Source organism: Numenius arquata, chromosome 14 (assembly GCF_964106895.1).
Source record: "Numenius arquata chromosome 14, bNumArq3.hap1.1, whole genome shotgun sequence".
NCBI classification, from domain to species: domain Eukaryota; kingdom Metazoa; phylum Chordata; class Aves; order Charadriiformes; family Scolopacidae; genus Numenius; species Numenius arquata.
The window spans coordinates 9,481,251-9,507,008 of record NC_133589.1 but is presented as its reverse complement, the minus strand read 5'-3'; the positions used below and the strand labels follow the sequence as shown (position 1 = coordinate 9,507,008).

At 36.7% G+C, this 25,758-nt stretch overlaps 1 protein-coding gene across 1 annotated transcript in view; it reads right to left on the bottom strand.

Annotated features, from left to right (window-relative positions):
- SMG1 (SMG1 nonsense mediated mRNA decay associated PI3K related kinase) overlaps nucleotides 1–25,758 on the bottom strand; it is a 64,607-nt gene that overhangs the window by 34,632 nt on the left and 4,217 nt on the right. Inside the window, exons 2-17 of the mRNA XM_074158786.1 lie at nucleotides 20,706–20,869; nucleotides 17,365–17,520; nucleotides 12,852–12,988; nucleotides 10,466–10,524; nucleotides 9,489–9,702; nucleotides 8,565–8,690; nucleotides 8,397–8,469; nucleotides 7,624–7,721; nucleotides 5,881–6,054; nucleotides 4,589–4,813; nucleotides 3,788–3,889; nucleotides 3,074–3,343; nucleotides 2,390–2,520; nucleotides 1,452–1,613; nucleotides 857–975; nucleotides 26–113 (exon numbers count right to left, since the gene is read on the bottom strand). Coding sequence (XP_074014887.1) covers nucleotides 26–113; nucleotides 857–975; nucleotides 1,452–1,613; nucleotides 2,390–2,520; nucleotides 3,074–3,343; nucleotides 3,788–3,889; nucleotides 4,589–4,813; nucleotides 5,881–6,054; nucleotides 7,624–7,721; nucleotides 8,397–8,469; nucleotides 8,565–8,690; nucleotides 9,489–9,702; nucleotides 10,466–10,524; nucleotides 12,852–12,988; nucleotides 17,365–17,520; nucleotides 20,706–20,869 — 2,298 coding nt within the window. The remainder of the gene's footprint in view (nucleotides 1–25; nucleotides 114–856; nucleotides 976–1,451; nucleotides 1,614–2,389; nucleotides 2,521–3,073; nucleotides 3,344–3,787; nucleotides 3,890–4,588; nucleotides 4,814–5,880; nucleotides 6,055–7,623; nucleotides 7,722–8,396; nucleotides 8,470–8,564; nucleotides 8,691–9,488; nucleotides 9,703–10,465; nucleotides 10,525–12,851; nucleotides 12,989–17,364; nucleotides 17,521–20,705; nucleotides 20,870–25,758) is intronic.

The window sequence follows — 25,758 nt, the reverse complement described above, 5'->3', positions numbered from 1 at the left end:
AATATACAAAATTCTGTGCAAGTACCTTTGTAAAAGATCGTCTGGCAGGGAGGAAGACAGGGCATGGAGGCTACTACATGCTTGAAGACAAATATTGACATCTTCCAGAAGTGCTGAATTAAAGAGTAGAAAAAAAAGTTATTCTTGTTAGAATTATATAAATTACACATTATTCTGGTTGTGGCAGAACATCTAAAGACATTTTTACAGGATAGCTGGTAGAAGGAGACACAGGCTTTAAGCAATACTTCTATCTTGAGTTAGCTGACTGATTTCACTATAATAAATAAATGCTTAGTAACAAAAAGTCACTTGTGTTACATGTTACTTATGGGCCTTTTCTGATGGCTGACAGATTAATCCTTCTATGGTCTTCACACACTGGCATTAGACAATATATTTCAATAAGAAACTACGGTAAAGTTAGTAACTCGCGGCCTTGAGAAGTTACTGCTCTTGCTAGTATTATGGTACAAAAAGTATTTGTTCCCGTATTTCTATTTCCAGGTTATTTTGAAATAAAAAAAAAAACACATCACATTATGGAATGATTCCGCTGCTTTTGATAAAATAAAATGCAGTCTTACAAGATTTGGCACGCTACTCACATTTTTGGTAGACCAATTTCACAATCACAAATATTATTTTAAGATGACAATTATTTGCATAAGTAATGGCTAGTTTGAGAAAAATTACAGCAGGAAAGCATAAGCTTTTGTGCAATACAAAATGGAAGCATCCTTAAAAGTAAAGGAAATAAGTACAGTTACAGCTATCAATGGTATATGAGAAGGTCACTTATGTACTTAATTATGCTGTGTAAAAGATAGTTAAGTAAAAATATGCGATATCTTACTGTTTGCTAAAAGTCCTTTACAAAACTTATGAAAAGATGGGAGCGAAAATAACGGTGCATATGTTTCCGATTTTTTCATCAGAACAGCCACTTCCAAAGCCCATGTCATAAGTAGTTTCCTTCAAAAACCAAAAGTATGTCACTCCATACAGTTACAGAGAGATTATCTTTCAATATAACAAACTACTTCATGTTACAAATGACTATTGTACCATAACTCATAGTTTTGAAACAAAAGGGTTTCTAACATAAAAATATCCCTAGCTTTCACAGCATTTTGGTAATACCAGAATGTACCCATTGTAAAAGGGTACTCTCCATGAGCAAAATCTGTTTTTCAGTAAAGTTTGATAGCTCTGCTTTTACTGTATACATCTTCTGATGGTTTCAATGTTTGTAGTTTTCATGCATAAAAATGAGCTACTTCTTCGATAGGTATTTCATTATTGTCTCATTAAAACCAAATACTTGTCAGGTTAAATTTACCCCAAGTTTTACAGATCAAAGTTATCCTCACTTCTGAATTAAGCCATTCTAATGGGGAAAAAAAAACACAAATCCCCTCTCTCCTGATTAATAAGAAAATGTTAGTTACCTGGTATCTTGAGTAAGGTTATCCTTCTTAAGCAGTAGCCCCAAAAGGTTTAGTATGATTGAGAAATGTTTTTTTGTTGCTGTGGTTACAGTACTTATAACCGCTCCATCAAACAGAGAGGGAGAGGAAGAACTGAGGCTACTGGATATGAAATGGTCATGCCTGAAAAGGCAGGAAAAAACATAAAATATAAACCGACCCTGAAATTAGGGATACTTCCTTAAAGTATACAGGAGGGGAGAAAAACAGCAACAAGACAAACCAACCAAACAAAAAAAACCCAAAAAACCAAAACCAAACCAAAAAAGAACCCCAAATAAACCCAACCAAAAAACCCAGCAGCAAAAGTTAACATACACCCACACAGTAACCACTTTATATCAAAACCCAAGTATTTTGCTCCCTGGCCTAAAAGAACAAAGCTGCAATTTTACATCAGTCCATGCAGCCCAGGAACCTGCTTTCAACTGTGGCTGGTATCGAATGCTTAGTGAAAAATCACTAAAAGCAAGAAACATACAAAGTAGCAGTTAAACTAATATATTCCCTTAGTTTGACAACATTTTGTAGTAATAAGGTCCAAAATGTGTTTAAATCTATTGTTTACATTTCATTACCTCTCCTAGATCTCACAGTAAGCAAAATAGTAAATAATCTTTCCTTATTTACTTTCAGTAGAGTTCTCCCTCAGTTATCTCTATTCAAACACAAGACTTCTAATCTGTCTTTGAATAAAATGCCAAATTTTAAGCCAGGATATGCTTTCTTGGCTGAGATACAGACTCCCTGCAATTAATGAAAGTAAAAACTGATTAGGAAGTTTGGGCAAAAGCGTAATTGTAACAGCCTATTTAAATTCATCCCTCCAACACTATATTCTACTCAGATCAGTCTATCCTAGTGCTCTTAAAATACTGATGAATTAGTAATCTTCATACCTGGAACAGTGTGAATATAAGGTATAGAGTACTGCATACTGCACAGCAGGAAAATGAACTGCTATGTCACCATGAACAATCATCAGGTTTTTACTCAGTAGTGCAAACACAGTCGGTGAAAGGGCCCACATCTATAAAACAATAGCAACATAAGCCAAGAAACAATAAATAGCATCTGTTTTTAAGTATAGTTTCCATACCACTAATTATCATGTTTTGCTTTTTCCAAAGGGAAACAATTTAACTGTATTAATTTTCTGACCTTAATTGTAACTATTTTAAACAACCTGTTAAAAGCAGTTTATGTTTTTATTTGGAAAGATCTGGAACAAGTGTTTTCACATGGCTGATATACTATAAGAGGACACACTAAAGCTGCTTTTACCAGTCTTGATTTTCAAAAAAAATTACTATGACAATCTTAGAATCAATCCATGAATAACCCTGATAAGACACTCTTCCCTAGAAACTGCTTTTCATTAAGTACAACTAGATACAATCCACCCATTCTGTTTCCGTAAGTTTTAATAAGGGCAGTTTTTCTGTAACATATGTTGGGAAACAAATATGACCATTTTAATTATACATATGTGCACTACTGGTGAAATACGTTGTGGTGTATTTTAAGTAAAAAAGAGTTTTTACACTTAATTGCACAAACTTTATCTGTAGAGTTTCACTCACCCCAATTAATGAGTTTTTAGCATTTCCAATAGTACTTAGAGCACTGAGGTCAAATATAACAACAAACTTCGCATTATCCACATTTAATATATGCTTCTTGAAAGAGTCATGCTGGATTTCAGAGCAGGCCTCAGGAAGATGTAAACTATACAGAAGACTATTTAGAGCACAGGTCATTTCTCCTAGAATCAACCTGTAAGCAGTCTCCAAAACAGGAATGTTCTTCAGGCTCAATACGGCTTGGTATACAGCAAGGGCTGCTGCAACAACCTTGAGAATATAAAATAATTAGAGTAATAATTGATTAGCATGACATCATAAAATACATTAATCACCAACACAGAATTTAAAATTGTGCTCCATCTATGAATAGCGTAGTCTGATGCACATACCTATCTGCAGTTTTCTGTAATTAAGTACTACTTACAGAATGCTATTAATCACTGTCTGGATCATCCACATAACAGGCTGAGTATGAAAGCCACATCAACTAAGGACTCCTCTATCTGGTATGATGGCCAACTCACCAATTCCTTATCAAACCTAAATGCCAAAATCTACAACTAGCTACATCAACCTTTTCAAAAGTTTCATAGATATACAGTTAGATAAAAAATATATTTAAGGCGAACAAAGTTTCACACATTAATAATTATATTCTAAGAAGTGCATGAAGGCTGTTGTAATACACCTGTAGAAGTCACCGACTCTTACCTCTTTTTCCTTATGATAACGAAGAACAAGTAGTTTAGACTCTGGTATAAATAATTTCTCTACAAATGACGATGGCAGTTTTGTATTTATTTGTTCAACAATCTGAGGATAATAAACAAAATTGTGAATGCCTTTACCTAAATTAATTTTTATTTATTTTTTTTATTTTATTACAGATTATTAAAGATTAATTAAAATACTGTTTTTCTAGCTTTTATATACTGTATTTAGAAAAAACAGCTTCCCAGCAATACAAATATTTTGTATTTGCTTTCCCAAATTCAGAGAATTAGTTGTTTCCCGGCTTTAATAGCACGACAGAGAAAACATCACATGATTAATTTAGATTGATGTGGGTTTAAGAGTTTGTGACCTACATATTAAGAGTTATGTTTTGAAGAAGTCTGATTTCCCAGGTCATGGCATAAGTAGATAATTAGGACATATTAAGCAGTAAGATTCTGAAATTCATCAGGTGGTATTATCAACTACAGAGGCCAGAGAATGGCACTGTCCAACAGTCAAGCCAGACAGGGAAAAAAAAGAAAAAAAAAAAACAAAAAACCAAAACACAAACACTCAGGCTAAAACTAACCACCAATTTAAGGACAAACCAAATCCATAAACAAGCTAGCAGCACAAGCTTTACAGAAAAGTACACAAGCATTTAGAAGAGGAATTTCTTGCTTGTGACCAGGAAGAGTTTTAAATATTTATCTAATACACACACACAAAAAAAGCAAGGTTGCTTAGAAAACATTTTCCAATGAGAAAACCACAGTAATAAAAATATGTACAAACCAGTGTCAACAGATTCAGGACTGAAATGATATAATCAGTGCCACAAGTCTGACAGTTTTCCATTTGATCTAATCCATATGTGATGACCATGTCACAGTGTATGGTCATACTGGGATCTAGGCTGCCAAGTAAAACACCAACACACTCATTGGCAGCTGTAAGTACGGCTTCAGAAAAGAATACTTGGTTTGCTGCAGTCACACATCTCATTACTCTGTACAGAACCTGGAAAATTAAAGACACACTAAAATTAAACTCCATTAAAAAGAGTCAAGGACTGCATGCTACTTTAATTATATTCACATCCATTTGATATCCTGTCCCATCACCTACTCTGCAGCTTGGTAAATTCTGTCAACAAATATTCCAAATAATGCACATCATGGCACTACACTTCAGAAGTATAAGAAAAAGTGAACTTTCAGTTGCCTGGTTTCCTACTCAGTTTAAGACCTGCAAAGACCTAGAAAACCTAAATTCATTGTTCAGAATCCTGTTCAGTTCCAAGTGATGTCAACAGACCTCCTCTTGCAAAAGACAGACTAGTTTTCCTTTCTTGAGCTTGTGTCACAAGAATCCTCTGCAGATTAAGAGACAAGTGCCATAACTATCTTGACTTTAATTGAGAAATCTATACATGTATTTATCCAAGAAGTTCTGAACCTCACAGAATTCAGCAAGAGCAAAAATTCCAGTTGCACAGGGAATGCAGCAACAACAAGATTTTAACCCTAAGTATTTTTATCTTGTTTAATCTTTTTTTGTAATCATTCACACTCTCTACAGTTTCTGTTAAAGTATGGCAGCTACTTAGCATATTATTTAATATTTATTCAGAGTTTACACCAGTCTATACTATACTTTAGAACAACAGGACTTTGCTATCAGATTTGATAGATACAATTTCAGCATGGATAAAAAACCCCTACATTTTATAAAATCCAATTCATAATTTGAATTTAGTTTTTTAGCATCATAGCAATTAGAATAAATGGTAACATTTACAAAGACAGATGACACAAGCACGGACCTAGCTGCATGAAATTAAAATGCCTAAAACAGTTTCTGCTGTATATGACTCCTATGTGCCCCTATGACAATCTATACCTTAATATTTAATGAAATTCTTGTAGCATATTTCTTCAAGAAAAATATTTGCTCAAAGCTGAGCATATATATATTCAGGTAAAATTCACAAAAACTAAATAAACTCAACAGTGAATAGCATCACTATGTGGTGACAAATCATGTCAGCAACAAAGAAAAACAAGAAGAGAAACTTCATCTCTTACATCAGTTACATATGCTTCCGTGATTGGTGGTCCTCTAATCGGGCTGAAGCGTTCCCCGATACTCCTCACCACAGTACTGAAAACCCGAAGAAGTGCAGCCAGTTTAGGCAGTGACACTGAAGGAGGAGGAATATCTTCATCTACAGATTCCCCAGAAGCCACATGGCTGAGGTCCTACAGCACAGAAGTTTTATATCAGTACACACCATTGACAGTTATAATTACATGCATAAAAGATCAAAATACCAGATTGAAAATACTTAATTATAACTACTTTCCAGACATATTATAGATACTATCCAGTTATAGATATATTTATCCAATATCTCTAACTTCACACACATACAAAGATGGGACATAGACAACAACAATGAGCAAGTCAGAGCAGTAATGAGCTGCTGCTCATTAATTTAGTCACTAAAAGAGAATACTCAGACTATACCTCATAAATTAAAACAGAGACTTATGATGTTCCTGGACCCTGGAACCTGACCATCCATATTGCTGCACTGTTGCAACAGTTGTCTGCACACTTTTACTACTCTCCCAAACAATTCCCGCCCACAAGCTGGAGTCAGGATGTTCAAGTGGCTGTTCCCATCCTACTGTTTACATGCAGCCACCTTGATCCAGAGACCATGAGTTTACCAGCAGGCTGCTTCGTGCCAGCTGGCATCAGTGCTGGGAACATTCCCAGAAGTGCTGATCTCATTAGTATAGATATAGCCTTGGTCTACCCCACTGTCAGATAAAAACACACTAGCTGGAACCACCCTCCTCCGTGATTTAACTTAACACATGTTATCTTAAAACTCTTCCGTGACTAAGAATATGCACGTCGTCCAGTTCAGCAGACAAGCTGATAAGCAGTGACTTACTGCACCGACTAATCACTAACAACCGTGTGCCCACAGTCAGAGCAACACACGTTTCTGTGGGCTTGACACTGCCAGAGAGGTCTGTGAATCCTAACTCCTTAAGCTGCACCTTCAGAAGCCTTGGTGTACATGTAAGTACACTAACAAAATCAAATTATTCATTCTGCTTTGAGTAAAACAGATTATGCTGGAAGTACAATTTCACCAATAGGATCTGCATGTTAACATACATAATATATCATAATCTGTATGAGCACATTCTTGTATCTTAAGAAAAAGACAACCCCCCACAAAACCCCCAAACCCTCCCTTTAATGACAGTGTCAGATAAACTCTGTGCCCTGTTAACTACGCAAAAGTTGAAGTCAAAATGAAGTATGTTAAATGAATACACTTTAGTTTTCTATCAGTTTCTGCTGCATTATTTCCTGCATAATACAATCAATTTACTATTCACCTACGGAAGCATTAAGAATCCCTCTACCCCAGTGGTCACTACTTCTGAAAAACCCTGAAGTTGGACAATCAGGGAAAACACCAAGGAAAGAAGAAATGTCTTCGTTGCAGTTTTAAAAATTAAAGCATTCCTGGTTGGTTAACTGCTTTCATTTTTATTATAACATGATAGTCTCAATCAACAATGGCAGAAAGCCTGGCTATGACGCTATTTAAGTAGTTCATGAGATTTCGTGTAGAATTGTCATTTAAATTATACATGCCTTAAGTATACTCCGTACTTTGATCCTCGGGAAAACCATATAATTTTATTTTCTACAAATGTAGCACATCCACAAGCATCACACTGCATATTTATTAAGAAATCCACACCAGTTAACTCTGGTATATACCACAAAGTCTTGTTTACCTCAGCATAAGCTTCCATATCTTCTAAAAACTGACCCAAGAGCGTGGTAGAAAAAGTAAGATCAGCCACCCAAAAGGGCTCCAAGCTCTGCAGCCATCCTGTATGAAAATGCCAGGGTAATTAAAACAGGGGAACAAGGTAACATATGAAAATTAAATTTTAGTTGCATGTTGCTAGGTAAAAGTTGCTAAAATAAGAGAAGGTCATCTGTACGAAAATTTGACATAAGTAGTTTCTAAAATACTTATAAATTGTATTTCCCTCTTTTGTGCCTTTGACAAATTCATTTTAAGGTCAGTCCCACAGCAGTTAAACAGTAAGGATAGAACCTATGACACAGGAAACATAACAGACTTGCTGTGAATAACTCCAAGATAACTACTCTAACTGTGGGAAAAAGTTTCCCAATTTCTTAAATCCCAGTACAGTATCTTTACCACAAAGATTTTTCTAGAAGTACATGGGAGAAAATATATTTTCTGTGAAAGAATATATTAAGATCTATATACTTAGTAAAATTGTTGAAAAGTTACACAAAGCAATTGATGTTTAAATGTAGCCTGAATAAAGCATCCCATTTTTCCATATGTATCAAAAATGGCAAATGTAAAATTTACTAAAAAAATAGGAACAAAGTCTCTTGTTATGCAGCCAGAAACTCATCTTGGTTTTATGTCATCTTCCGTGTCAGTAGGACCAGACTTGTGTAAATAAACCCACATCATCTGCAAGCCAGAGTGGGACTACATTGGCGACTCTTTGGTCAAACTTACCAGACACCTGTTGCGTCAATGAAGGTTTCTGAGTGTGATCTATGTGCCACCCAACCAGTATGTCCACTGTGTCCTGGAAAGCAATTTTGAAAAAAAGGTTAATTACCCAATTTGCAGCACCAACATTTCTATGTGAGAAAGAAAATACAGAGGACAAAGTAAGCTTACCCTAAAATTGGTGCTGAAAATGTGTGGGTAGCATCGGGACACCAAAAGGATGCACTTGACACATTTGCACAGTAATTCTGGTGTATCCACATTTTCTAGAATGGACTGCAGGCTGGTCATTACAAGCTAAAAAGTAAAACAATGCCATTAGACATTTCACTTCATTAAATCAACATGTAAAACTTACAATATTAGACACAGATTTATTCAGTGTTGAACACTTCTTAGCAAACTACTTTGATTCAAACAGAAACATCTCAATACTCTTTCTGTAGGAAGGAAAGAAATGTAAAAAGCAGCACATACACTCTACAAAAATAATTAAGTGGGCATTTGCTTGAAATATGGCAGACCGAAGTTCCTAAGTTCTACATTCCTGTTTCTCCTGCTGAAGCTTTTTGGCCCTGTAAAGTAAATTTGAAATTGGAGCAGAGACCTGGACATTGCTGTTCTATACCCAAAATTACAGACCCTAAAACTTGAACCAGGGGACCAGATTTGTGTGCACACATCCTACTCCTTCTCAGATCTAATTACAATTCAGGTTAGAAATCATAAATAGGAGGTAGCACAAAGCAATCAAAGGTCAGGTTTTGTGCACCATTCCACTTGAATTCTCCTTTTGGTCTCAACAAGATTCTTCTTCTTGGATCTGCAATATATACTAAAAAGTCACATCAAATCGATGCGCAGATCGTATCGATGATACGTAGACTGTATCATTCTACAAAGACTTGACATTCTTTTCTAATGCAATCAGAATCAAAGAATTCCATTCAGTCAGAAAGTTCCCTTCCAGTTGTAATTATATTTACTTATTATGTCAACATAGCATTATTTATTGTTCATTCCAGTTTAAAAAGTTGATTAAAGCATTGCATTGGAAAAAATCATTAATAACCCAATTTTAACTTGTAGTCTTACCTGCATTAAAGATGAAAAGGCTTTCTTTTCTCCTACGGTCTCCAGTGCTTTGTAGGTTGCACACAAATAAAGAAGTTTAACTTCATCTTTTGTGGATGAGCTGAATTTGCTAAAAATCCATTTAAAGATCTTCTCAGCCTCGTAGCTCAGAGAAGCACAAAGAAGGCCAAGACAGCAAGCTCCTTCCTGTCTCAGTTCTTGAAGCAATTTGCTACTGTATTTTGGGGAGAAAAAAAAAAAAAAGAGAGAGACGTGGAATCTCCAGACATGAGAGCAGAACAGAAGAAATCATTAACAAATTAAAACATTTCCTAAAGAAGAACATATGCATGAATGAAGTTGCTTCTCTCCTACTTAATGGCAGCAGTGATAAACCTAAAATTAATAATCTGAAAAATTCTATGAAATATTAATTCTATGGAATAAAACAACTTGAATACAAGTATGTAATAAATAGGCTATTCTACTTGCAACACACTATCCAAGGGAGAAAATTCTTAACGTAGAGCTGACTTTGGGCAATAACACTGAACTGAACACCAAAAAGCCCATACACACCTGAGCTCCCTCTACATATGCTCTTAAGTCACATGTAAATGAATTAGATCAGGTTATAAAAAACTTATGTTCAATTTCCAAGCTAGACAACCACAGCAGCGCTCTACTCCACCCAGGTGACTAAACATAGGTGAGAGAGGCTTCACATTACCTACAACATAAAAGCCACTTGTGCACTCAAGGTCTGTCCAGAGCACACTTGAAACGGCGAGTCTCACAGTATTGTTGAAATGCCTAGGAGTCTTAACTCTCCCCAGTTCTGTCCTGTTACTGCAATGTCACACCCATGCAAAATTAGTGAATTAATTCCTTTCAACCTTTCCCCCCTTCCACTTCACATCTATACTGAAATTCAAACCTAACGCTGTCATTATTTTTCCTCTTTAAAGCCTTCCAACTGCTTAGCTTTTTCAGCTTACCTTTCATTGAGTACATCATGAATGGCAGTCAGGATATTATCCAGTTGTTTAACTAGTACCTATAGTATGAGATACATAAAAGGCATAAGCATAATAATGGCACAATACTGCAAACTTGGCCCTGTTTACACCCATGTTAAACACACCACTGCCAGTTCTGGTTGCTAACAAAATGCTATTATGCTTTCCATGGCCCCTGCGGACTAGCATGAACTATATTAAGCAATACTGCAACATTATCCTACATGTTATATTTCATATTTATTTACAGTAACCACAAAAATACACTGGCAGCCTGCAATCAAGATTTGTTCTAAGTTTAGTTCTTGCTGATAACATTACATCACAAGTGTAAGACTCATCATACAGCTCATTAGTAGCATCTACTGAAGCCCTAGTCTCCTATACTAATAATCAATTGTATCAGCAGCATATGTAATTGATCAGATCATACAATCTGATGTATTATAATTTCTCCTTAGGCAATCCTGACTTTCAAAGAAACAGAGTACTATTTTGATGGATGAAACATTATTGATGAACCAGTGCTGCTCAGTACACATAACCAGAAATACTTGTTTTCCTAATACACACTGAAAAAACCTCACATTAGTGAGGTGAGTTGCAAAATAATACATTAGCTGCATCTGAATAAGATATTGACAAGAAGTTTTCTTGAAGAGTTAATGAAAAGGTTTGTTTATTAATCTTTAAGTTATTAATCTTTATTAATCTTTAAAAGTTATTAATCTTTAACACAGTGGATGTTATCTAGTTTTTCTTGTTACGTTTTGAGCAACGTCACTCTTGGGGATGGGTGGAGGGGTGAGAAAGAGGTCCACATGCTTGGCCCCTCAGAACTCACAAGGACATTTTAAAAATATGCCTGGTATCCACAAAAGAGGTTACAAGAGAGACAGGAGAAGGCATCTGTACAATTTAGAAGCTGGAGCACAATGCCATTACATTACAATGGTACTGACATGACAAAGTTTCAGTAGTGACTTTTACTACTTTACTGAACACACATTTCAACCCAGAGAATGAAAAGAACTCTGTTAAACTACACTTAGTGTCAAGAACTGAAGGAGCTACAGCTAGGTTAAACACTGTCCATTACAAAATTTTAGGCTTGACATTGTGGATATCACTTGACATCTGATCTTGTTCTCATTAGTGAGCCAGGAGAAGTTTAAAGTTTCTCGGTGACAAACTTTTAACATCCTGATCACTAACAAGTACAAAGTCTGTCACCACTGAGTTAGATATTAGAATGGCAGTTCCAATATGTTCTGAGATATCAATAAACCTAAATAAAATGTTGTTGGAGTAAAAAAATAAATGGACGAAAAAATACATTGATAATACTGGAAGTAATTAAAAAAATGCAACCACGGAATAATTATGGAAAGCATTCATTCCCCAAACCCTTGTATTAACAAGAATTTTGTTTCAGAGGAAAGCTAGACTTGCACATGGTTTGCTTAAACCTACATGCACAGAGTAGAAAAGTCTCAATATTTGTCAGGCCTTTTGGAAAACAGCACAATTACCACTGGTTAATTAATATATAATGAAAGAAAGAACAAAATTCTTATAAATATGGACAGACATATAACCCACAACTGGAATATCACAGCACTGCCTGTAAATGAGTGACAGGGTATTAAACCATCGCTTCCTGCTCTTTTGATACTTGGAGAACTCCAAAGCTCTCCAGAACAGTGGGGGAGATATGTCAGACAAAATACTAATAATACTTCACTTCAGAAAAAGTATTATTAAAAACATATACCCACAATGAGATACTTCCCCTTCCACTCCCAAATCCTTAAGAAACACTTGAGGATATTAGAGTTCAACAATCCATTAAAAACCACCAAAGATGTAACAAAACCAAAGACTTACTTTGTTCCCCTCCCATAAAAAGAAATCCACATACAAAGGTGTTTAGCTAGAACGCTAAGCAACTCTAAGATGAGCTGTTCACAAGACTGTATAAATATCTGTGTATTTTAAATTTAAAATACAGAAACAGTCTTGAACTAGACAACAAGACGTTTTACTTCTTTTCCTCTACTTCCCTGCTGAAGGATTCAAAGGACATTGCTAAGACCAGTCAAAAAACTCCACATGCATGTCATATTTATCCCTGTAGCTTATCATTCAAGTAGTTTGCTTTAAGGCAATACGTCGAAAGTAATTGAGCAATAAAAAATTTCCTGGATGCTGGAAAAAGTACAGGCAATCCTTCCTTCGTCATGGAAGGAAATTCCTTGTATATAAGGTAATCCTTGCAGACATATCCCAATACTCAGATTTTTAAAAAGACAGTTTTATAAAACGAGAAATACTCCAGTGCTATGGAAAGGTAAAAATTACTAACCAGTTTGTTTTCTGGTTGCTGAATGAATTCTTTCAGTTGCTTTACAGTAGCCAGTCTTCGGTCTCTGTCGTCTTCCCGAGTAATCCTCCGAAGAAGATTTGACAGTCGAGACTCGTCAGAATAAGACAACGATCGCTCTGAAAAAGAAAAGGCAATTATTTCTTCTCTCTGCAGCATTTAATCTGTAATATCTGTACTGTCTGACATGTGTATTTGTGGACTCTAAGTCAGAATAGTAATTTGAGAAAAAAGTAAAAAAATAAAATCCTGATTTGTTTTAAAGCTAGTATCAGGAAAATTAAATGTGAAGTCTAATTTAGCTACCTGATTTAGGTACCAATTACAATAATTCATATGAATAATTTCCCTCATTTGCAAAAAGAAAAAAGTTTCTTTTCAAAAGTTTAACATTAGATGTTTCATGGTGATTAAAATTAGAGGATTCATCGAACATGATGAGGTTTTCTTAGTCACCATGACTCCTATGAGAACACCCAGGACAAATAGAGACAGTTTTTTTTTCTCTGGTGTGTTACACATCAGCCATCTGGAGCAGCCATTAAGGCAACCTGGTTATAATGGAAAAATACTGACAGAAGATGATGTCTGGGAACTGCTAGCCTGAGACCCTGGCCCAGGAACCTGGAGCATCCTTGAATGGCAGCTGGGTACCTAAGAATCTGAGACATCCTGACATACCCTTGATAAGCACAAAACAAAGGAACTGCAACAACAAACTTACTGTCTGAAAAGGTGAAAAATAATGGTGGAAAACATCCTGACAAAGCAGGAATCTGCAACAGCTATTGGCTGCTCCTGCTTGAAAAACAGACTGAGAAAGCCAACAGTGGTCTAAGAAAACAGCATCATCTATTGGTTGTTCCAGATGAAAAACAGCAGTTATTAAGAGCTACTGGTGGCTCCAGGTGGTTGTGTCCTACACTCCCTTATGTCTCTAACAACATAAAAATAACTCGCTTTCTACCTAAAATGGAGCTTATCTCCAAGAGTTTCCCCTGCAAAGACTTCACCACAAGAGATCTCCTGGACAGACCAGACCCTCGCTGAGGACACCTGACTGACTCCAGGCTCCGCGATGTAAATCATCTTTGAAATGAGACTTTGTCTGTCATCAATTGGCCCCAGTCCTGCGAGAAGCCTGGCGAGTGCTGTGCTGGTAACACTTTGAATAATACATATAGGTAATTTATCATAAGTGTATACTTACTTTACTAGTGGTAACTTACAGTAACTTGTAACAAAGAAACTTAAGAAACAAAAACGTTTGTGTCCTCCTGTATTACAGAATCCTATGAACCCACCCACAGACCAGTAACTCTTATAGGTCATGACATCATCTACAGGAGAGCACGTCTGCTGTATTACAGTTATGAAGAATACTGTCAACCTTATTTTTGTGTCTTTATTTTTTGAATTTTAAAAGACAGTATGAATAAAATAGGCTTTGATAATCTGTTTCTTGCCAGGCATCAGTTTAAGCAATTAATTTTGAAGACACCTGACACTCTGAAGGATTAGGCAGGCTTAGCAAACATTAAAATAGCTATAAGAGTCTGAAGGATCAAATCTACGTTTTGTTCCTAGCTAGAACAACTACATGAGACATGTTGAGACGTTATCTGACAGGTATGAAGACGCTTCTTTTAAAATGTTACTGATTTTACAGAAGACTAAGGCATACATATCCATTTAGGAAGGATTAAGTTTCTTTTCCCTTGCTTTATCTGGAAACCACAGTCTTCAGTAGTCCACAAAAAGCCACATGTCTTGTGAGAAACATAAAAGGAATCATGATCAGCGAAGACACCTTCTGAAGCAGTATCTGAGGTCCTCCTGAGTGATGGTGTCAGACTAATAACTACAATCCCTGCTAGATGATTACTTGCACCTGAAGATCTCATATTTCTGCCCAGAACTGAGCCCACAGCTGTAGTCCAAAGCTTGCCTGCCACTGGTCAATACTTAGCTAAATTTCAGAAAGATGGACCTAGCGCAGTTACCCACCCAAAAAACTTGATTAGCCGTGGAGAAGGAAGGACGCAGCCTGCCCGGGGCTGTACCGTGTCTATCATTTTCTTTAACACCTGGGCAGCAGTAGAAGGTTCTCAAAAGAGCAATTTGAATCTGCCCTTGAATAATACAATGCATTGGCCAGCCCATAATACAGTCCTTTCCAAGACAACAGATGTGCCTCAAGAGAAAGAAAGAAGTCTATTTTACAATATTCCTACAGCTGCACTCTACCAACGCTAACCTGGACCAGGAACGCCCAGTATACATCACTTCGCTCCTCCAGTTTGCGCCGATCTCTGCCACTCGGCGAGCATATGGGAAGCTACACCAGCACTGCTGGGTTAGGTCACTAGATACTGCTCCTGAAAAGCAAACCCAGGTGCAGTGGTTTGGAAAACACTGAAAATTATTTTTACTAAATAACTTTTTATAAAGATATTTTAGATCTTTGCAAGGTGCCTAAAAAAATCCCCCCTCCTGTCCCTAAAAATGCTGGTTGACTCTTCAGTGTTAGATGAAAAGGCAACAGTGAATATAAGCCTTTACTTAATTAAATCCACAACTTACAACTTTTTAGTGTTGCCTTCTCTGCGTTTATCTTTTTGTTTGCAATCTCTTTAGGGAAAAAAGTAATTCATTTTGAAATATGGTTGTGCTGTTCTACACAGAGAAAAAATCCTAAAACCAAAACTGCATAAATAAAATTACCACCAAAGCTACTGTATGAGACACACATTTAACTGCTGCTAGAACAAAACGCACTGCTCAGAATTCTACTAAAAGCAGCTTTGTTTTTATTCAGTTAATATCTGATGAATATTGGCTTTACTCCCTACAAGAGTGTTATCTGTCTGTTGAGCCATAATCATAACCTAAAAATAAAATAAACTAACCAAGAGGATGACTGAAGCTATTCTAATCAAAGTGCTAGTTAACACACACCCATATGACTTCCACTTGTGAAAAATCAGCAAGGTCTGCTAACTCACTCACAGAAGACAACTATTTTAAAAAACACTTAATGCACACACTAACAAACAAGAAAATAAAAAATAATTAAAAAATAAGATCCTGTGGCAACATAATCCCACTGTATTTTGAAGATGATATGAAAAACCAAAATGACTTGCTGAAAACTACAACAATCACAAAGACAGCCCAGTTAAAGAGGAGGAACTCTCAAAATCTGACATCTAGAGGACAGAATACATACAGAGGATACAAGTCATAGGCAGCAACTTCAGTCATCCAAGATTATAGGTCCTAACATTTTAAGGATTAAAGAGGTGTGCATGTACCTAGAACAGTCTCAATTTTCTGCTAGTAGTAACTAATAGTAAATTCACACACAAGCTCACTACCAGAAGTGTTATTTACATAGAGTTCTCTATTTCCTCTATATAAACATAATTTAAGACACTAAAAGGACTGAATAATTTTTATATCAAGACACCAGAATGGGATTATGAAGTCTGGGATTATTAAATGGGATTTTAACCCATTCCAAAGATCAGGCTTTTGCAGTTTCATCACCACTTGCACCTCAGTTCTTCCATCTGCAAAGCACATTCAACACTCTCCTTTGACCTTTGTCTCCTCTGAAATATAAATCCCTGAGAAGAAAACACTGTGTCCTCATATGTTTATAATGTACCTGGCATAAAGCAGTCACAGCTTTTGTCAGTGGCTCAACTGCCACTTACACCAGGTAATGCAATAAATGACAGTGCTTAGTCATGACAAAGTTTCTATTTTCATTCCAAAAAATCCTTGGAACAACCTTCTTTTTTTTAAGCTACGATTTAAACCCAAAATGTGGGAAAAGTGAAGCCTTCTTTCTCAAAAACACGTGCCCAGCATTCTCGCACGCTCTTGCAACACCAGATTTACTCTCACTGCGTCTTCCAAGACCTTGCCCACATTCTTATGATGCCTCCAGTTCCTCCCTGGCCTCTAATCCTCAAACGAGCAAGAGGGAGCATGAATTGTGGCTGGTTCAGGAGTACACATCTACTGACTAATCAGCTGGTATGATGTGATGACTAGCTGACCTGCAGGCGAATGAGAACACATAACGGTTGAGCTCACTGTTGCAGGTTTTCCCACAGTAGGGACTCATTAACAACTTTTTACTCAGGCATCAATTCTCAACAAATCTAAGAGCAAATTCTCCTTCTTGGAGCCCTTGATCTCTTTGCCAAAACTGGCTAACCTGAATAAGGGTTCAAACGGTATTTAAAGGAAATTGAAAGATTGATAGCATAAGCCATGTACTCAAGAGAACTACCTAAGAGGAAGCCTCAATGCAGGGAACAGTAAATACAAGATTAGAGTTTCCATCAACATCATCTAATCATAGATCACAAAAAATAAAATCCACATAGATTGCCTAATCGTAATGAACTTCTTTTCATATTTGGAACACAAGAGAGGTTGCCAAAAGAGATCCTCTTTTCCTGAAAATCTGTGGTATCCTTACCCTGTGATTTCCTCATGTCTTTTGTGGCTAAAGCACGATTCCCATGCGGAACACTGGTAAAATCAGGATTGGTCACATTGTTAACTCTCAGCTCTTGCCCCAACGACTTCCGACCATAAGTATTTTCCCCAGATCCTCCATTGACACTGTAGCCACCTGTGGAAAAAACAACATGAGATTAAAACAAGCCGCCAAACCGTATATTTAGAAGGGAAGTATACTATGAGTTATTCAATTCATTCTAATTCAAATTAGCAGCCATATCCTCTACCACCTTCTTTAGCTCCCTTTTTCACTTTCACATGCAAAAGTTTTGTTATGCCCTGTAAGTTTCCAGGTCACACATTCAGAATCTGATCAGTCTTTTTTTGAAGCATATGAAAAAACTCAACTGCAACGAAGTTTAACATCGATTTTGTTGTATTTGGGGTTTTCTTATTGTAACTTTTGACTCTGTATTTTACAATGTCCTTCATGTCCCACTGCTAGTACACGTGGCTAGATGCATTCACTTACTTGCCCCTTGATTATGTTCATCAAATTTCCACTGTGTTTTTGTTATAAATCCACCACACAAGGTCAGTAAAATGGCCAAGGGAGAAAGCTTTTAAAAAGCCACAGACCATTTATACTATCATGTACAGACTAAACAACTCTCCCTAAACACACATCAGTCACTATTTTTACAGACTACTACTGACATTATCTTAAATTAAATTCAATCTTACATTCTCCCACTTGAGATACACATGGTACATCTTTGGTAACAATATAAAAACAGAAATAAAAGTGTAATTTTGAGTAATGAAATTATTTTTACTCCTAGATCCACAAGAATTTACATACTCAAACCAAATCTTTGAAACCAAAGACATTTCCAGTCTGCCACACCACTCTGAGGGGCACGTTCTTCCCCTGCAGTGCTGTGGAGAAGTGAAACTGCTCCCCTGAGCCTGCCGAATACTTCACTCCATGTATTAGAGCTCACTTTCGAGGCAGCTGTGCGGGCAGCTTTCTAAAGTGCCTTTCCCAACTCAGACAGGGAGGAATCAACTAATAAAATTAAACCCAGAACAACCAAAGATATTTCAGAAAAGAAATTCCCACAATTCCACCTGCATCAGTCTATAAAAGGAAGCCTCGGGAAAAGGAGAGGTGGCTCTCCATAAAAAGAGGCAGTCTACTGAGACTACAGGATTGATAAAAAAAAATAAGTTCAAAGATGAAGGTGAATCTAGACCTTAGTAGATGTAAATGATGTCATCTTGAAGGCAAAGCTTTTCATAAAAAGCAGCTGAAAAGTTCCAGTATAAGTTTGTGTATTTCTAGACACACAGGACTTTCCTGAAATAACACAAAATCCTGTGCAGTCTCAGTTGTAATTAGCTAACTACAATTACAGTAAAGAAACTTTGTGTATATTTGTATTTACAACATTAAACTCAATTTTTAAAGATCAGCTAGCATGCCTGCCACCTTAACATCATTTTGTCGAAACAAACCAACACTATCCTATGAAGGAAATTACTTCTAACAGCAATAATTATGACTAAAGAGAAGCATATCACTAAAATTCAAAGCAACAAAGAAATTAATTTAACTGAAGGTGTCAGATAATCATGCATACAGACCACAAGCATCAACTAACAAAACCAGACATACTACTATATAATATTGGAGTTCTTAAAGTTATTTCGTACTTTAGCACACAAAAAAATCCTAGCTTTTTTGGTTGTCTGCAAAGGCATTTGGTGTTTGCTACAGCATATTTGACACTGTCTTACATTAAACAAACACAAATGTATATTCTCTTCTCAGGCATTCTAGGTACTTATGACACATGGGTATCCAGGACAGAAAAGCTAGAAATTCTTAAAATGAAAATTCCTTGCTGGCTGACTCCAACAGATTAATTGAAAAAATCTTAGTAAGCAAAGAAACTATTCTGCATCTGTAAGATTACAAATTTCTCCAAAAATAAAAATGAACTAGAGATACCTGGAACTTGGTTTTATAGTAGAGAATATCCTAATCATCTCTTTTCAAGTCACACCTGAACAAAGTAGCATAGTTAAAGTGCTGAGCTAGCAGAGACATGCCCTGCAAGATACAGTACTTAAGGGAGAGATAGGTGCATTTTTCTTTTCAAATGGCACTTTCCCAGCAACTCCACAAACTACCTTACTGAATTTGTCCAAAACTTACTACTTCACTATACTGCCAGTATGATCTTTAAATACTAGCACACTTCCAAGCATTAAAATAACATACTATGCCAGTCTGTGCAAAGCACAGTAAAACTCTCCACGTTAGCAGGCCCACTGAGAAATTTACTCACTTTCTAAGCAGTTTCTCTGTTAAAATTAACCAAACCTTAAGGTTCTCAAGGTGTGCAGAAAAACAAATACCTGCTTCATGCTCCTGCCTCCTACTAACACTACCTACTACTTATAAAAAAATAAATTTGCATCAGTGTACCCAGCTGTAACTTCCCCTAAGATGTAGCAGTTCTTCAGAGATAGTTACAGGACACACAAGTTGGGGGAGCGCAAATGCTTTTTAGGTTCCTGAACAAGAACTCCCACACTAATATTACTCTGAGATTTTTTTTGAGTCTGGCCTGCCTGAATAAAATTTATGTAGTCTAAAAAGTAACTCCGCAAGTAAAAAAAACCAGAATCTTCCTATTTGATATCTGTATTTAGTGATTAAGAAAATTCAGAATACAGATCTCTCTTTCGTAAAGGTAAAAAGAGATAGGATTTTGAATTTTCAGCTATTTTCTGGAGAAATTATTTCCAGTCTCAAAAAAAACCCCAATCCACCAGAAAAAAAAACAACAGTATGAGCCATACATCATGCCTTCTATATGAAGTCAGGCTGAGGCACATAGAAGTAGAAATTGCTATTAATGACAAATATAGATTTGATTCCCAAACTAAGATTCCAGTTTGCTGCAGTAAAGCTGCAATAGATAAAATATCAGATTAGTAGTCCATTTAATGAGGCAGTCTATTTTCAATACCAGAAGCGCTAGACAGTATTCAGGAAGAAATTACAACTTGCAGAACAAACACATCCAGAACACTAGTATTCAGGAAAAAGTGCTTCATCTGTTAATGTCATAAGTCTTCTCTTACGTTCTTCTCACTATTCATATCAATCACAACATTTCGTTGATCCCTGATAAATCTCTCAACACACTGATACTGTGGCAATGAGTTGTATCAGTTCACTGTCGCTTTTTGGAAAAAAAACAAAAAAACAACCCTTCACCATTTCAAGTTTACTGCCTTTCTTCTTCCCCTCACAATTTACACATGAAACAGCAATCTGTATACCTTTTTCTTCATTCTGTATGTCAGTGTGGACTCTGATATCATCGTGTCTTTGTCGAGACACCACAGCTGAATTTGAGAGTTGTAATCCATAGGAGGCAGAACTGCCCCGATCTCTGGATGAAGAGTATTTTAAATTGTCCTGGTCAGCTGATGCACTGTCAGTTCTATAAAGAGAAAAATATTTTTTTTATGTAGGGGTATAACAGGAGTGGGATTCATATTCATTTATAAATGCAACATATTTAAATGACAATCCCAAATGTATCTTCCTGTGTTAAAAAACCTGTGTATGTCTAACCTGCTTCTTAAAAAAGTGACCTTAAATTCACACTGGGATTAGAATTCACTAATTATTACAGCAACATGCAAAGGAAATGCATTCTAGTGCTCCAGTGCCTTTTCTCAGGATGTTCTCAAGCCTCTTTTCAGCTAGATGCCTATATGAGATATAAGGAAAAATTACTTCCCAGAAGTGAAAAATAAAATACAACTAGGTATAGGTGTGTACCACAGCTAAGCCATACAGTATCTACCATTAGTGAAAGTCATTACCAACCCACACATGAACATTTCCATAATATGCTATGGGCCTTATTGAGCAATGTAAAACCAATTATTAGATGGAGGTGGTACTAGCATATAACTGATAATCAATACAGGAATCGCATATTAAGTTTTTGCAAAACAAAAAAACAGGCTTTACAGGGGAAAAAACTGGAATGTAAATTAAGAGCTGCTATCCTTAAGAGTAAACATTTGCAGATAAAAAGCGAGTTTAAAAACCTGCATTGTTTAAACCACTCTCATATCAGAAAACTGATTTATAGCCCACAGTAAACTTTCAAGGAAACAGGTGAAAATTATCAAACTAACTCTTCTCACTGGACATACTGATTTCATTTTTAAAAATACAGTAACTTTAATATACTAACTTGTGCGCATAAGACTTCAGAACTTAAATTCAACCAATCCCTTCAAATGCATTCTTCCAAGCAATACTGGAGGTTTTACTTTAAAACAATACCCATCTAAAACAAAAAAATCAGCAGAACTGTGTTTAACTCAAGTATATTTGGAATCATGCTACTTAAATTATTTACAGAGGGCTTTTCCTAAAGATCTACTGTTTTTATTTTAAGATTTGGATAGTTCATTTGATTATTTAACAAAAAGCAGAACAGATCATTCTTTTTCATTTCTGTAAATTAACTACAATTTGTGTAAGGACAAACACCACATGTTCTCGGGGAAAAGTCTAATTTTTACTTTTCAAGAGAACACTGTGATTAGAACCAGTAGACAAATTCGGGGAAAAGGAGTTAAATACATCTCAAGGCCAAAGGGAAAAACACAGCTAAAATTTTTGAAAAGCAGTTGTTACTTAAGCTGTCCTGAAGGCTTGCTATTTTCAAATACAGCTCATCCTCAGTAAAACTGGAAGCGTAATACCACGAGGGCTGATAATTGCAAAAACTGGAATGAAAGAACAACAGTCAGCTGGGATTCTAGAAATACACAAGTTGGACCTTCATCATTCACCTGACTGACACTGAACAACAACAAAGTTCTGCACTGTACCTTCAAATGGTATAGGCTTTCATGTGCCCACACCACCTGCAAGTTTTCCAGTCTGCTACAGAGCCCCCAGATTTTTTTCATGTTCTGAAACCTCAGGAGACTTCCAGCTCACTTTGAGGAACAGCAGAGTTTATTACAGAGGATTCAAATTATTTCTTTCAGTGAAACAGACTGACAAATTTTCAATTGGTAAATTTAAGTCCTGATGGGTTCTTAACAGTGCACCTCCCCAATTTGGAGCATCGCTTTTTTTAAGGCAACGTGCTGTAGACTGTATCATCTCCAATTGTCAAGCATTAAGTCTGAAATTCTTAAGTCTGAAGGCAAGCTGATTAAACATACAATTTTTAAGACTGTTCTGCATATCCCAATCAACTGAAGGACTATACGTGTTCTCAGCTAACCTCACTTCCCGCAGCACAGCCTTTGAACATTTTGTAAAATTTTCCATTGTGGTAAAATACATAAGCCTATTGTTTCCCTGGGAAGAACCACATGCTCGCTTTGTTCTGTGTTTGGGAACAGCTTTCTACAACCTACTCTGTCCACACTTTATCACCCAACTAAAAGGTGAGCAAAATTTTATTGAAAATATATAATTTTTCTCCTTTTTATCAATTTGCAACAATAGTTCCCACTACAACAAATGTGTAGCTTAGAAAACCAGCAGTTTCTGCCCTTCATAGAAAGATATTGTTTCCAGAGAACTAGGTTCTATAACCCAACTTGTTTCTATGGTTCCCTTTGCTTTGAAGGATTTTGAACTGGAAGAAGCTTCGGAACTGGAAGAAGATTCACAGCGGAAGCAGAGCCCACCATCTCATGGGCCCATGCATTTCTAGCTGTCCAGCGAGGCACAGCATTTCTCAGGTGAGAAGCGCATTCAAGAACTGCCCTGTAGGCTCCCACATCAGCACTCTGGGAGTTTGTGGTATGGGCTCATTGAGACCTGGGGACGTGACCCTAATAGCCGTCGCCTGCACTCCCTTACCAAGGAACACAGATGCCCGGGCGACACAGGACACTGCTGTGTAAACTCACAGCGAAGCATGGCCTGTGTGCACAGGAAGATACATTTAATTTTCAAATCTGTATCTGAAAAATACCGTTTTTCATGTCAGTAACGTATTCATGATTTTGAAAGAGAACCACTTGGAACTCAAAACCTGTCCACTCTATGGACAGGTCCTTGCCAAAGTCTCACAAATAACTACTTTTCCTTCCTCCGTCCAGCCCTTTAAGGTACACTGCAGTCATCCTACCAGGCGACAGGAAGAATTCTACCCCCAGCTACCTCAACTCATGCCCACATTGCAGGAGGGCACTTTTCCTGTCCACACAGCAGCATTTCCACTTTAATTACGTTACGCCAAGCAGATGGGAGGTTGTGTGACAGACGTAAGGCTCAGCATCATCTTTCAAAAGAAGTCTATGTAACAACAGATTTATCAGTTACATACATTGACATTGTAATAGACCTGAACAAACATTGTATACTAATAAAATCACAACATACAATGTTAGCAACAGATAAGCAGAAGTACAAACACAAATGTGATATTACATAAAGTTGGAATGGGAAATTGCAAGGATGAACATGACTATTATTACCTTATACTGTAGCTTCAAAAGCTTATTTGCCACTTTGTGAGACACTATATTTTATTTCCACCTGAAAAGCTCATTGATGGAGACTAAGCAAAGGGTTTCAAGAGCTCACGTGACAGTTTTCACCTGTGCCTGGTTCTGGTTGGGAGACTACCTGGTTACCACCAACACGGTACCAGCTGCCTGCATACACTGCTTTAGCAATATCATTTATGCAGAAGAGATTGCATTCAGTTTTCTGCAGGGTGGTTTTTAACCTGTCTTTATTCATTGGAATAAAGAAAATAGTTCACCCACCTAAATAAGCAGAAGTAGCCACTAGTTCTCCCTAAAAAAAGTTACTACTTTTTTTTTTTTTTCCAGGGACATGCAAAAGGAAAGTTAGACTTTTCCAAAAATAACTATATCTCATTCCATCAAAAGTATCAGCATGATTTGACTAGCCAATTTGTATGACTGAAGAAAGCATAGCTGAGAACAACTGGCTTGAAAAAAAAATAAATCTTTTTATCTAGAAAAAAAAATAGGTCAATCAAAAATATATGATGTTTCTTTAGTTATATGGAAGATTGAAGAATTTTTGTCCAAGGAACTTGTTATAAACAATCTGGTATATACTATTCATTTTCTGTAGCTCTTTCAGAACGACCCTGCCATATGGATATTATTTTGAGACAAAAATCACTTAATTATTCTATTTTATTTCCAAGTACAGGATTTACACGGAAGATTTATTCAGAGACAACTCTACTGTACGAGTTGTATTATTGTTCAAGACAGTCAATCTTACTTGCTCTATTTGCCAAGTTTATTTGCTGTAATGGAGATAAATTCTTCATTACTTAAAATCTTTATCAATAAAACATTTAAAACTTAGAGTCACTGTATCCACTCAAATTAACAGCTTCCCACCAAGTTTCCAACCTTTCTTCCACCGCCATGCAGAGCAATGCCAGCCTTCTTTTGCTGTGCTCTTCTATCATCACTTGGTCCATCTCGCCAAGCCCAAGCCTGGCTGAGCCCATCCCAAAGCCTACTGTTGTTTCTACTCCTGTGTTGAGAGCACGAAGAGTGTAAGTGGCTGTGTTTTCTACTATTGAAATAACTAATTAACTATTTTCCTACTGGAATTCTGACATCTCCACTGCTCGATTCTACATCACTCCCTTTTTACACAGTAGCTCACCAGTTTCCTTCTGTTCTGTGACAGACATTAGGAGGGAATGTCAGGAAATCTATTGAATATATATGCATCCTCTTCTTACTTTTCCATAAGCATCTTCTGATACCCATTTTTGGATACAGAATATCATGCTAGCTAAATCCAATCTAGTATGGCTATTCTTGTATGGAAGACTATCTGCACTCCAAGTTCCTTTTGCTTCCCACTGACACACTTTCATCTTCTTTCATCTTTCTCACATCTCATTCTCCTCTGTCTTCACATTAAAAACAAAGACTTTCACAGCACAAACTGAGGCTCCCCCATTTTACCAAAAAACAGAAAGCCCTTTGATCTCATACTTTCCAACTTTATCAGCATATTCAACACACTCAGATGTGAAAGGAGATCAAGAATTACTTGTTGCCAGTTCAGAACTGAACCCATTCCTGTTCAGCATCTCCCACGCACAGTCCACTGAATCTCCTCCCAAGGTTTCCACTGACCTGTTCACAATGGCGCCTCACAACTGATACTGCATCTCGTTCTCTAAACTGCCTTCAGCATCACAGACTTTTTTTCTCTCTCCCCCATATGATACATAACTATCTCTGTCACCCTTTGCACTCTCCTCTCTCTCTCCCAACTAACCCTGAAGAGATGGAGAAGCCTCACCAACTTTAATCCTTCATGACTCTACACCCC